Here is a 14,935-nt window from a genome sequence, read left to right as displayed (position 1 = left end):
CTATATAAGGTCTGTCTAATTAGCATTTCCTAGTGCAGAAAAACCCCGCATCAGAAACGCATCAAAACGGATCGCAGTGCAACTGCACAGACGCATGCAGTTGTGATGCAGTTTCTGGTGTGAACTGGGCCTTCAAGCGACTGTCACTGTGTAACATGAAACATGGTGACATTGCCACCCTTACTCTCCCCCATGTGGCTCCACCCACACAGCCGCGTCATCCATTCACAGAATCTCTGACATGATCTGTGAATGTAGAACTACAAATCCCATTAGCCACTGTGGCAGAGGGACTACAAGTGCGGTGACGTCAGCGCACTTGTAGTCCATTCAATCTTCCTCTAGTCCATGTAACTTAATGTCTGTACCTCAGTATGGACATGGAGGGGAGAGAGAATCTGTAGGGGCAAGAGCACCGCACCCGCAATCCACTGATTACAGTTTCAATGCAAAAAAAAACAAAAAACTCATTTTTTTTTAATGAATATGTGGTTATTTATTTTAAGTAGACTTTGCCTTCAAACAGCGTGTAATTACATATGAATATCTGCATGCTTTGTATTAGGTTTTGAGCAGTTCTAGATGCATATATTACCACAGAAATAAAAAGGAATGATTTGCACATCTTTAGGGCCATGTCACGCCAATGATGTTGGAGCAGAGATCTGTAGCAGCTATAAACATCAATGACTCAGGGGTCAATTTACTGAATGTTATTGCATGAGATAAAATGGTCACGTGACTTTTTCTTTAGTGAAATATGACATGAAATGAAAAAAAGGCAATTCATTAAAATAATGTGAGATAAATAAAGCGAAAACTAAAAAATATGGAGATGAATATTACATGAAATACGTTAAAGTCAATTCACAAAAAAAAAAATGAAAAGGTATGAGGTAATTACCACCAGGCTGAGGCACTCAGTATTTGCAGTCTGTCAGCCTGTAGCATTGTAAAAGTGTTCTGAACCTCCCATTTCACGCAATGGAAGTAAGAAGTAATTGAGAGCACATTGCTGGAATATAAATTCATCCAAAAGAGAAGAATGCCATCCTAAATGCAGGAATGGGACCAAATAAAGTGTTTTTTTTTTTTACGTCTTGACTGGTTTTTAATGTGATGGGCACAACTGACTGTACCCAAGTGCCTTTTTGTTTTTACTGGAAATGACCAATGAAAAAAAAGCCTACATTTTGAGAACAATACCGCATGTTTTGAAGAAATCTCATTAGGTACATAACCCAGAATTTAGTGAATTGTATACTCAAGCGTTAAATAACTCCTGAGTTATTATACCTCAAAATTGTATGAGATATTTAGGTGAATTAAGCCCTTACCGACTGAGCTACAAATTACTACAATTACTGTGACATAGTCTATTGACTGCCTTTCATTCTTTCCTTTTCTTACCATCACATCCAGGTACTTCAGATGATCATCTGTGATCACTGGTGAACATATGTTAGCATGGACACTTCTTGCCAAACATAGAGAGATAACAACCAAACAGAAGAAGGCCTAGAACAAATGCAGATAAAGAATTAGTTCAGCTGAAATGGGTAAGGAGATCTGTAAGTGATATTTTACCAATGAATTAAGATCATTTCTACATGACTAAGGCCTCATTCACACAGCTAAGAGTCGGCCAGTAGAGATATGTGCGGCGCCCACGGTCGTATCGGGCTGTTCCCGGAAAGGACAGGTGCTGCGTGTGATTGTACGCAGCAGCCTGTTCTTCCCTATGGGAGGACGTGACTGTACGCCCGAGCTGCACATTTGGGTGGGAACGGGTGTCCGTGCTCAGACACAGACAGGATCCAAACTCCTACTTTCTATTCTGTTTTGTTACATCAAGCGTGGGCAACTATGGCCCTCCAACTGTTGTGGTACTCCAAGTCCCGTGATGCGCTGCAAGTCTCTGATAGCCACAGGCATAGCTCCCAGAAGCATAGGCTTGCTGGGATTTGTAGTTTCACCACAGCTGGAGGGACAAACTTGCCCACCTCTGTTACATGTTCCCATTCACATAGTATAACAAAATGTTTTTTTATAAAATTGCTGCTTGCATTGTTACTAAAAAAAACACCTCCCCCTTCTGACATGTTAAGGAGGGGATTGGGGAGGTTAATGTTTACCACAATTTACCCTGCCTGTACTAGATTTGTCTGCCCAAGGGTTAAAGATCTCAGGGCTTGCGCTCTAATTTTTATGTTTATGAGGGGAAACAGAGTCCTTTCCCACTATATCTCTTTACTTTCATTTTCATATTATTCAAAGCTGCCTGCAGTCTAGTCTGCCCAAAGGCCTGCTCCAAAGAAACATCTAGAAAGAAAAATAGTTTCAAAAATTATTTCTAGGTATGCTGTGCGAATTGGAACACGTAACAAACATATGGTGAGATTTTTTTTCTTCTCACATCTGACTGCTAAAGTGGAAATACCCTTTAAAATATGTCAGGTTTTTGTTACCATCTCTGTCCCATTGGGGACACTTCCCTTAACTTCCTGACCTGTAAACACAACAGGAAGTCTTTCCAAAATGGGGAAGTGCCCTCTTACACAAGTTATCATGGGATAACTTCCGGATACTGTCCTAATTTTACAATTTTCCCTCTATTGCTGTTCTGGTGACAAATCAATATTTGGGACTTTCAGCGTTCACCAGGACAAAAAGAATAAAATCTCTATAGCGAGGACACAGACAGGGATAGAGCTCATTCACATGGACATGAGTCCATACAATGTAAGTTCTGACGTATTTCCCCCTGTCAGGGAGTCGCAGGTGCTGTGTACAGCCTCCTATTGTCAATGGCTGTATGCAGATATACACTGGGACTTGCATACAGCCACGTATGCATGCAGAAACATGAATCCCTGCTTCTAGGGATTTACGTCTGTATGCATATGTGGCTGTACTTAAGTACCGACATATACCCGCCTACAACCATTGACCTCTATGGGAGGTTGTATGGAGCACATGTGGCTCCCTGGCGGGGGAAAACACATCAAAACTTGCTCAGCAGCCTGTTTGAATGAGCTTTTAAAGACTTGACAGGAGTTCTAACCCCTCATTACTCTATCCCAGTGGGGGGCAACTCCTGCTGTTGCGGATCTACAAGCCCATGAGGCATTGCAGGACTGACAGTTGGGCATGTTTGGATTTGTAGTTAAAGCAGAGCTTGATGGTCAGAGTTGCCCGTCCCTGCTCTATCAAAAACTAGATGTTTTTCCTATGCATACAATTAAACTTTATAATGTATTATATAGTGTGAACATATATCTTCTAGGTTATTATCCCCTAATCACACAATTGGAAGTATTCAAATTACATATTTACATTTTGAATCTATGGAAACATAACACATCCTGTTTGAAAATATATTTACTTTAAAAAAAGTTGTCTGCTTGCCATGACAAGTTGAACTCGATGGACATGATGTGTCTTTTTTCAACCTGTCTAACTATGTAAATATTACATATAACCTGTTCATAACTGACCATGACAAAGGTTTAGTAAATATTATTGAATTTGCATAATATATATTGTGCAGAGAGAATACAATCTCACACTGTAGAAACCTGTACATTTTTAGATACAAGTCACAGTACGTACTAAGTTAAAAGCAGCGTATTGTGCACTGTCTTGAGTCAGAAGTATACGAAATGTTCACAAAATGCTAAATGCTGACCTTTGGTCACTAGAATACAGTAATTTTACTCCTGTGACCCAAAAGAGGACTTAAAGTGGACCTTTACCCGGATCTTTAAAATAACAACAAACACACCTTTAGAAATGTTTAGTAATGACAATCTACAAACACCTACTTCTAGATAATTGCCAGCTTTGTATTCTTTGCATACCTTATTGCTCTTTTCTTCCCCAGGCTTCTGACAGTGGCCATGTTTATTAAGGGCAGATTACTGGATCTCCCTTTACTTCCTGAAAATTGGCACATGTGACTAGACATGTGACCATGCACATCATCCCAGGGGAGGAAAATGCCTTTCACTGAGATGAGATTTCCCACCAATGCTCTGCTGATGTAACCTTCTCAGTGTGCATTGCTTTGGCAAACTGAAGTCATTTTGCCCTTTCAAAGCAAGAAGCGAATGCTGTGCAAGTGTAAGTATTTCAAAATCACAGCATTTTACACCTGACATGTCTATGTTATTATTAATCATCATACATAGAGGGATGTATTGGTAGAATTTGATTTTTGAGTGTAAAGGTCCGCTTTAAGCCAAAAAAAGGTTTGGCTTTAGTTCTCTTTAAAAACCCTGTCGGTTTAATTTTTTTTCCTTTCTGTTTCCGACCAGGGTTATTTGCCTTTACTTCCTGGCTTGGAGATGCAGCAGGAAGTGAAAGGAAATCTCCACAGAGTCACAGATGCCATCTGACCAGGTGTCCTCATTGGATGATTTCCCCTACCTCATGTTTTGGTGACAACTGTAAAAATTTGTCTCAGTGGCAATGGTCATTAGGATAAGTAGAGAGGGTTAATCTCCCAAAGGGGGATAAAGACAGCAATAAAAACCTAATAAAGGTTTTAACCTTTATGCACTTTCTGGCTAAACATACACTTTAACATAAAATAGAACTAAAGCCAAAGGTTTTCATTTGGTTTTGGATAGAGTGGAGAGAGATTAGAACATATGTGAGGATTTTGTTACTCTCTGTGTCTCTCTCCCGTTAAGGAGTTCCACCCTCTTTATATGTCCCGGAGAGCATTGTCCTTGAGAGTGAAAGTGAAAGAAAATTTCCAAATAACTAGTTGTTACCAGAAAAGGAATTGACGGGAAATTATCCCTCTCATTTTCTGTTGTTTTAGCTTTAGTTCTACTTTAAAACTAAAACCTTTAGCTAAAGCAGTCATATTCAAATCACAGCTATGCCGTTTCCTTTCCTCCTGAACAACAAAAATCTACATTTTCAGGGATAAGGACAGGCCTATAGTATGTTGCTGCAGTCCACAGAGCAGTACAGTACAACAAAGATTAATCTTAGCAGTCCTGTAAATTAGTTTCTAGTACGCTTATCGATTGTTCCATGAATGAGTCTGAAAGATCTCTGTTATGTAAATTTTACTGATCTATATCAGCCTTCCTTAATCTGTTTTCCATAGAGGAAACATTGAAATAGACTACACGTCTCAGGGAATCCCTAATAAATGGTATGCAACATAATAATAATGGCTACAAAAGAAAATGCAGACTGTCAAAATTGTAATGGGTCTTTTTTTTAATCCGTTGTCAGTGGAAAAATGCCCTTTTCATCAGTTGTTATTTGCTAGTGCTTGTCTTACAAAGGAGGGTGGTGAAAAAGTGCTTCTTTACAATGAGGCTCCATCCACACTGGAGCGGCTGTACGAATACGCGCGGAGCCACTCTAAACAGAGGGAACAATGCACTTTAATGTGCATTGTTCAGACTATTGCGGGGACCGTGCGGTACAAAACTGCGCGGCCCCCAAAATAGTGCAAGCGCGATAATCCGGCGGATTTGCTATGTTTGCTGCTGAATAATCAGGATAGGATTTTCTTCACAGTGGTGGTCAGTAACAGAGGATCCCCTTTTACATTGGTGGTCAGTAGCAGAGGATCCCCTTCACATTGGTGGTCAGTAGCATAGCATCCCCATCACATTGGTGGTCATTCGCTATCATCCCCTTCACATTGGTGGTCATTAGCATAGCATCCCCTTCACATGGGTGGTCAGTAACAGAGGATCCCCTTTACATGGGTGGTCAGTAACAGAGGATCCCCTTCACATTGGTGGTTGGTAGAAAACTTGTTACATTGGAGTAGTGCCCTCTGATGAGTGCTGTCAGTACTGGAACTATGCAGGTACCTTCAGGTGGGAAATTTATCTACCACAGCACAAGAAGCCCCTAGTAAACCCTGAAGGTTTTATGGAGCCCTGGTAGAGAAAGGCTGATTACGAAATACATCTGGAATAGACAATTTGCTTTGGATGAGTGTGAGCTCCACATGTTTACAATCAGGCACTCACTTACAGTACAATGGCCATTCTGAATGTGCTCCACACGCAATGCTTCTGCTTCCGTATGTCTCCGCCTGCTTGTCAATACACCCCAAACCACTTCTACATACATGAGAACAGGTAAGCAGATAAGCAAGCCAAGATACAGCGAACGCTTACCATTGTAGGATCCAGTCCGTGTAGAAAGTGAACTTGTACGGGTCGTATATTGCAGTCTAGGGGGGCTTCTTGGAGATCGGATACAGCTGTATGTAGTACTGTCCTGGACCTCGATCGCTGAGAGTAGCTGCCTGTTGTATGTACCGTGTACTCCCCTGTCTGTCGGCACTCCTCTGTGGTTTGGTCTCTTATACTCCCCCCACCCACTTCAGGGAAAGTACCCAATAGCACCACTCCCTCCGTTGTCGCTGTGCCAATAGGAGCCCTACGACCATGTGGATGCAATGTCCCACTGTTCAGCCTGGCACTGGAGGCACCGCCAGACAGAACTCAATGGGAGACGCTGAGCGCCGTATCCTACATTCCATCCCGACCCTGGTCGCCAAGAAGAAACGGCATGCTGGAATTGTTAGGTGAGGCTGAGTCCATGTCTGGGTGGGGGATCGGAGGGATGGGAGGGGGTTGGTTTGTACTAGCTAGTGTTATAATATACCGCATTGAAGATTTGCAAGAAAATGTATTGCTGGTGTTAATAGTCCTGTATAATTTATAGCATTGCTGTGTAATAATTAGACAGCAGAGCAGAATACTACCAGCTGTACCGGACTACAAATCTCAGCAATACATTATATTATACCTTAAGCATTCACCAGTATCAGTGCCGATAGTGGACATTTTACGAGTATTCGTACTCATGAACAGGCCCCAACACTAAGCGCTGATACCAGCACTTTACATTTACAAACTGAAGCGGCTACCTAGGGACCTCCGCAGCTTTCCTGTTAACCACAGAGTGCCTGTTTACAGCTCCAGCCACACATCTCCTGCTCTTTAAAGAATGCCATTGCCAGCACCCGCCCACAAGACCCCACACAGCCATGGTGAGACCCTGCACAGTCATCCTGAGAACCCGCACATCCCTCCTGTGAACCTGCCCAGCCTCCTGAGACCGCCCCCAGCCCACCTGAGATCCCACACAGCCCTCCTGAAATCCCACACAGCCCCCCTGAGACCTCGCACAGCTTCCTGAGACCTTGCACAGCCCTGGGGAGACCCCACACACAGCCCTTCCGAGACCCTTGCCATCCCTCGGGAAACCCCACACAGCCCTCCTGAGATCCTCCACAACCCACCTGTGACCCTCCACAGCTCTTCTGAGATACTCCGCTGGAGACATCAGGCCAGCACCCCGGAGCAGCGCAGAGTATGTAGCTTCACATTATTCTTCATTGCCGTATAGTGTATAGCTGGGATTTGTAGTCCTCTATAGCCGGTTTCCATTCGGCTTTGCTGTATAATGTATCGTTGGGATTTGTAGTCCTCTATAGCTGATGGTATTCACCATTCCTGTATAATGGCATGTGTTGCTGGGATTTGTAGTCCTTTGTAGCTGATGGTATTCAGCATTGCTGTATAATGTATTGCTGGGATTTTTTTTCTTAAGCATGTTAGATTTTTATTGAGAAAGCAATAGAAAAAAACAATATCTATATGATCAAGAAGTGACAGAAATTATAGATCATGTATCAGTACGCAGACTGTGATCTATACATGCATAACAATATATATTCAGGTAATAATAAATGAGGAACCAGATCACATCATTGTGATAAACTCTCTAGCCAAAGTATTTATCGAGTATAAATACAAACAAAAAAGCTACAAACAGTTATCCCTATAGCTGTGAGGGTAGATACTGTGGGGAGAAGACCAAATCTCTATAGCCTGGGTGCTCGTGGGCATATCAGGAGGACCATACCTTATTATGTATGGTGAGTGGGAACCTCGGTTAAGTGTATAATATCAGGGATCAAAGGACATCTAGCGATCCTAGGGAGCCAGTCAATTGGGCTTCAAGATACCACTTAGATCAGCGGTTCTCAACCTGTGGGTCGTGACCCCATCGGGGGTCGAATGATGATTTGCCAGGGGTCGCCCGGAAGTCTCCCGCTATTAGACAGCGGCTCCCGGCCGCCGGAGAGAAAAACACTCCCGGGCAGAGTAAAAGTAAAGCTTTCCCTGCGATCGTGTTTTTTTTTTTTTCTTTCTGACATCGGGGTCTGACGTAAGTCAGAAAAAAAAAAACCACCATAGGAATGAATAGCTAGATTCCTATTGGCTATTTCACTTTGCAATAGCCAATAGCAAACTAGCTCTTGCACCCGCCCTCTGCTGCTGCCAATCAACAGAGGGGGACCTGCAGTTCTCCATCAGGTCCCCTGCTAGTGATTGACATCAGCAGAGGGCGGGTGCAATAGCTAGTTTGCTATTGGCTATTGCAAAGTGAAATAGCCAATAGGAATCTAGCTATGCATTCCTATGGTGGTTTTTTTTTTATTCTGACGGCGTACGCCAGTGGTTCTCAACCTGTGGGTCGCTGTGAGATTTCTGCTGTGCTAGGTGAGAGTCCTCCTCAGCCCAGAAAGGTGACCATGGAAGGGGGTTCAGTTAAGATCCAGTTACATAGGATTGCCTTCTTAGCTGTCAGGAGGCAGAGATGCTCCCAGCGGGTCGGGTGAGAGGGAGTATCATTTGTGGTATTGCTGGGATTTGTAGTCCCTCTACAGCTACAGCTTAGGCCTTATTTTCTGACAGTGCCCATCCCGTAACAAGACTCTGAATCCGCCACTGCATGGAGTGAGGCCAGCCAATCAGTACTTGTACCCTAAGGCCTTGTTCCCACCAAATGCAGACCAGATCTGAATGAGTTTCTGCACACGCAGCTTAGGGGGTTGTGCCGCTGTTTTTAAAAAAAAGTTTAAAATAGGCTTTCAGGGCGTTTGCATGCGTTTTTGATGCGTCTGCATGCGTTCCAGAGCAGGTAAAATAGGGCATGCTGCAGTTTTTTTTACATGCTCTGGAACTGAACACTGCGGTGTGAACTAGACCCCAAAATACCATTGGAATACATTGGACGCAGTTTTGATCCAGTCTATAACTGCTCTGCTCCCGTGAACGCGTTTGGTGTGAACAAGGCCTAAGTCTGACAGCTTGCTCAAAGTATAAGAGGAGATCTTGTTGCACTCGTTACCGGATATCCCTATAGCTAGGGAGGGTGCTTGTAATGACTGCGGATGGCACCCCATGACATGACATCACAGATGACATCACACAGTTGCATAACTTGCTGAAATGTATCTAAAAAAACAAACAAATCGAGAGTTATCACCCAGTCATCTCCAATGCCACTATCACTGCAGTAGGTATAATAACCAGTTACATGATCCCGTTGAGCTTATCAGAATAAAGAAAAAAAAAGAAAAAGAAGTGTTTCTCTCCAGGGCGCCCGGGAGCGGAAGGCTCCAAGAGCGCCCGGGAGAGTTTTGTTTTTCTTGTTTTTTTTTACGGCAGCAGAACCGCCGGACAATAGAAAACTGTTGGGCCGAGCTAGCTGTCATTGCTAGCTCCGCACAATCGTTTTCTATTTACTTTTTTTTTACTTTTTTAACTATTTTTCTGTTCTGCTAGGTCCCTGGTTACCTTTATCAAGTGAAAGAAAGTCCCCACTTTGAGTTGTCATCAGAACAGGAATAGATGGGAAATCTTCCAATGGGGACACTAGTTCTGGTGACCCTGCTGACCACCAGGGATTTCCCTCACTTTGGAAGGGGTTTGCTCTCACTTCATGTTGTAGCTATCAGACAGGAGGTGAAGGGAAATCTCCCCAATGGGACACTGATGGCAAAAAAAGCTGACATGGGTTATAATTCTCCTTTACTCTATCCAAAACTGTTTTGGCTTCAGTTCTACTTTAATGAAAGTGGGTAAAATAAATCTTTATTCAAGAATCCAAGGCCTGGTGACTTGGTCAAAATTTGAGCAGCGTGTGGTACCCCTCCATTTGAGAAAACTAAATTTTTCAATCAACATTTGTTGAAGGAGCTGGTCCAAAAATTCTCAGCCAAATGGTGACAGCAGCCCACCAGTTACAGTCACTGTTCAGGTATTCTGAAAGTGGCACACCCACAGTTGTCAGAATAGAATAGCCGTACAGGGGGCATTCTAACAGTGTGGATGGGGGAACTGAACTGAGAGTTTATACTACTGCAGCCCACGGGGGGTGAACGAGAAAAAACTCAGTGTATGACCCGCTTTAGTAAAACTGTACAAATCTTTGCAACTATTTGGTTTAAACAGGTGAATTATGTTGGAGATACTCCAGCATATACTGTAACTATGTTTTTTTTGCACTAGATGGCGCTGTAGTGCAATGTTAGTCTCTGCGCTTATGCATGTTTTATTTATGATATATACAGAAAGTTCTATCTGTATATATGTTTTCCTGATAATGCTGTATTCCTGTATACATACATGTAATGTCCTGCTAAGCAAGTAAAACTTAATTGAACATTCCTCTAGATCTCAGTGCTTCCTGGAAGTAGATATCTACTGACTTTCATTGATGATTATTCCAGGTACACAACAACTTATCTGATGAAGCACAAGAAGGAAACTTCAAGAGTTTGTAGCCATGTCCAGAAACAAATTCCAACGGAAACCAGGAATTATCCGCACAGACATTGGAGGGGAAGACATCAGGAAAGAAGTGGAATCATATCTGAAGAAACAAGGTATAGTACATGAGACAACCACACCATACACTCCTGAACAAAATGGTGTAGCAGAACGGAAAAATTGCACTCTAATAGAAATGGCCAGATGCATGCTGTCAGATGCCATCCTACCTAAGAAGTACTGGGGAGAAGCAGTCATGACTGCAACATGCCTACAGAACAGATTACCATCAAAAGCCGTGAAATGTGGCATGGATCGAAGCCTAGCCTAGGGCACATCAGAGTGTTTGGATGTAAAGCTTATGCCTATATTCCAAAGGTGAAGTGATCCAAGTTGGAGAACACAGCCATTGAAGGTATTCTGGTGGGCTATAGTGAACAAAGTAAGGGATATGGACTCCTCCACCCAAAGACTGACAAAGTGACAATAAGCCGCAGTGTTTATTTCGATGAAAACCCATCACCAGAAATAATGATCCTGGGAAGTTGTGAAGTGAATTGGCCCAGTGAACCAGCAAAGGAAACTGCGCAAAGGGAAGTTGCACGGGAGTCAGAAGAAGAGGTGGAACTCACAATGGATACGTCAAGTTCAATGTTACATTCTGCTGAACAACCTGAAATTAGAAGATCCACTCGGGTAACAAAGGGAATACCACCCTGCAAGCTGACATATACTGCTATGACACATAGCATACTCAAAACAACATCGTGGGAAGACATAGAAAAATGACCAATCAACGGAGAAAGGCAGCATATGTTTTCCTGATAATACTGTATTTCTGTATACATACATGTAATGTCCTGCTGAGCAAGTAAAACTTAATTGATCATTCCTGAAGATCTCAGTGCTGCATCTAAACACATAAAAAACTACTTTTTTATTGTCCATTTTTTAAACATCAACAAACAAAAAAAGGAAAAATGTAACAGAAAACAAAAAGAACGCATACAGATAAAAAGAAAAAGAAGATTAAAAAAAGTATATATAGGAGTAAGTAGATCGTCAGTACTTTTATAGTCGATATATTTCTCTAGCACTCCAGCACAACATGTCCCCAATTACATATACTTTAATTCTCTACATTTTCCAAACCTTCATTAATTCAAACAATCGGTATTCAGTTCTACATGCTATTACCTTAATCTCCTATGTTATTGCTTAACTTGTTCCAACCCTCATCTCCCACATACTTCAAACCCCAAACACACAAATAAATAAATATAACAAAACAAAATGTTTTCTCCTTCCTTCCTTCCCTCCCTCCATCTCCCTAAGTTTATCGTTTATATATTTCCCTGCAAAGCCTCCAGTTGCCAGTTACTTCTTATCTCCCAACATATACCCAATCCATCTATCCCATACTTTCAAGAAATCTGTATGTCTATCATAAGTGCATGACATTAGTTCTTCCATTCTCATACAAAGATTCATCTCTCTAGTCCATGCCATAATATCGGGAACATAATCTGTCCTCCATTATCTGGGGATCACTGCTCTACCTACCGCCATCAGAAAATATATTAAATCTTTTTTATGTGCTTTAATCGGCCCCAGGTATATAGACAGTAATGTAACCTCGGGTCTCAGGCCAGTCCACATCCGTAAGCTGCCTGCTTACCCCGAAGATCAATTGCCATTATATTTTGAGGCGAGGACAGGACCACCATAAATGTAACATGTGTTCCACTCCTCCCACATCTCCAACATTTATCTGATATCAATGCTGGTATGTTATTTAAAGCAGTGGTTCTCAACTCGTGGGTCGCGACCCAAACGTGGGTCGCGGCGTCATGTCTGAATAGACCGGCATTTTGTGTAATAAATTTAAATGTTTCAGAAATGAAATCATTTTTGGGTCACGCCTTAATGACCAAGGAAACATGTGGGTCCCGAGGTTACACGGGTTGAGAACCACTGATTTAAAGTATAAGGGGATCTATACCATCTTGTTAGAATTTTATAATTTCTCTCCTGGACCTGACTTGCTTTACTGCTCTTAAAAGTCAGTATAAAGGATTTCTCCCTGTCATTTTCCGTGATAGGATGGTCCAACTCTCTCTCCCAATCTCTAACATAATAGGGTATCTGCGGGGATACTTCAGATAATAGGATATGATACTGTCATCCTGAAACTGACAGGATGACAGCGGCTCCGATCTCCTACCCGCTCGGCCATCCTGACAGCTGCGGACGTGGCTTCTCTCCCCCTCACCGCTCCGCCATAATCCCCTCCACTCTAATTCATCCCAAAGGTGTTCTATCGGGTTGAGGTCAGCACTCTGTGCAGACCAGTCAAGTTCCTCCGCCCCAAACTTGCTCATCCATGTCTTTATGGAACTTGCTTTGTGCACTGGTGCGCAGTCATGTTGGAGCAGGAATGGGGCCATCCCCAAACTGTTCCCACAATGTAGGGAGCATGAAATTGTCCAAAATGTCTTGGTATGCTGATGCCTTAAGAGTTCCCTTCAGTGGAACTAAGGGGCCAAGCCCAACCCCTGAAAAACGACCCCACACCATAATCCCCCCTCCACTTAACTTTAGACTTGGCACAATGCAGTCAGGCAAGTACTGTGCTCCTGGCAACCGCCAAACCCAGACACGTGATGTAATGCACATCACTTCCGGGTCCGGTGATCAAAGGAGATATCAGCGGCTGGAAGCCACTAATCTCTCCTCCAATCCATCAGGGGGGACCTGCCGTGCCGGTCCCAGGCTCACACGGGGGACAGTGGAGCCTGGGAAGCCGATGGCGCCACCGGGGGGGGTGACAAACGCTGCAGCACCACACAAGCGATCCGGCGCCTGTACAGATGCCAGATCACTTGTATTTAAACAGCAATTGCCGGCTGTTTAAAACGGTACCAAGAACACGGCTGCAGCAGCAGCCATGTCCTTGGTATAACCACAGAGGACATGTATTTACGTGAAAGTTTGTTTATTGTTATGGTTTCAGGAATTGTGGCTTCAGGTTCCACTTAAGCTATAACACTTATAATTGACTTGTGATATCAAAGTTGACTTTACAGTTTATCTAAACCCAAACAGGTAAAACAAATATGTTGCTGCATGTGTACATGTAATGTCAAAAGAAAGTGTACGCACTGGCACTCCCTTTCTTAAGGTGGCCATACACTGTGGGCGCTGTCAGCACCCTTTCTGCCGGCATCTCTTAGTCAGCTGATTGAATGAGCCAGTCGGAAAATCTTTGAACGCAGAGCGCTGGCTCCGTTCAGGTATACTTACAGCAGCCACCAGCGGCTGTCAGAATAGAAAAGAAGCAGGGGGGATACCTTGATCAACACGTTCGTAGTGTTGATGGAGGAATCTGCTCTATTTTTTCGTTCAGCCCGCGGGTTGAACAGAAAAATAGAGCAGTGTATGGCCAGCTTTAGGGTGACAACTCTTAATTAATTCAGCTTCAGTCATCCTTTCTTGCAAGTTGGAGTACAAGCAGCTGCACCAACACAGAGTGCTCCGGCACACTATGCCCAAGTAACTAGTACAACTGTCATTCTCAAATGTTGCTGCATCACACACATCCACAGGATTTTCATACAAAATGTGTACTGCACAGGGAGAGAGAACACTGTACTTTTGTTATAAAAATTATGTAATTCTGCTTCACAAAACAATGTATCCTTTTGTGACAGCGTAGTTCTACCTTAATTAAAATTCCTTTTTGATGTTATTACTGTAAGCCAGATGGATGTCATGCACAAGAAAGAAGTAGCAGTAAAGATATATTATTAGGTTCAACGATGGTTTATCTGGTATCGTGTGAAGAAAGCAGGTTGCTCTCAGCTCTCTTTATCTATTAGGTTAATGCCCACACAATAACTGAAACAAAACTGAATTAGAAACCAATATGCAAGCACTCAACCATACTTTGGAGGTGCAAACCTCAATGATAAAAAAGGCAGGCAGATACAGATTTTGATCACTGTTATGTTTTTTTGTACATAGAGAGAGTGTTTTGGGGCAATTACAGTGTCTCCCTTATAAGGGCTGTAACCCTTGAACCATTGTTAACGAGGCAAGATAAAGTAATTAAAAACCTGTCATATACAAAGTCCATTTGTCTAGGTGACAGATTTGCACAAAGTAGTTGGGCTATAAAGTAAGTAAAGAGATTCCACAAAAGCCGCGCTCCAGGGGAGTTCTACCGATCTGAAATCTTTCATTGAGGAATCTAGCAGTACAGAACACACTGTCAAATCCCTTACACACTAATCCTCTGCTTACGCGTTTCACCCGTTAGGCTT

At 42.8% G+C, this 14,935-nt stretch overlaps 1 protein-coding gene across 1 annotated transcript in view; it reads right to left on the bottom strand.

The window, feature by feature from the left end:
• LOC108787640 overlaps positions 1–14,935 on the bottom strand; it is a 73,089-nt gene that overhangs the window by 50,124 nt on the left and 8,030 nt on the right. The window contains exons 2-3 of the mRNA XM_018557243.1: positions 2,255–2,322; positions 1,411–1,518 (exon numbers count right to left, since the gene is read on the bottom strand). Of these exons, the coding sequence (XP_018412745.1) occupies positions 1,411–1,518; positions 2,255–2,322 (176 nt within the window). The remainder of the gene's footprint in view (positions 1–1,410; positions 1,519–2,254; positions 2,323–14,935) is intronic.

This window comes from Nanorana parkeri, unplaced genomic scaffold, assembly GCF_000935625.1.
Source record: "Nanorana parkeri isolate BGI_ZX_2015 unplaced genomic scaffold, ASM93562v1 scaffold276, whole genome shotgun sequence".
NCBI lineage: Eukaryota > Metazoa > Chordata > Amphibia > Anura > Dicroglossidae > Nanorana > Nanorana parkeri.
The sequence above is the reverse complement of the archived record's forward strand: the minus strand, read 5'-3'. Positions and strand labels throughout refer to the sequence as shown.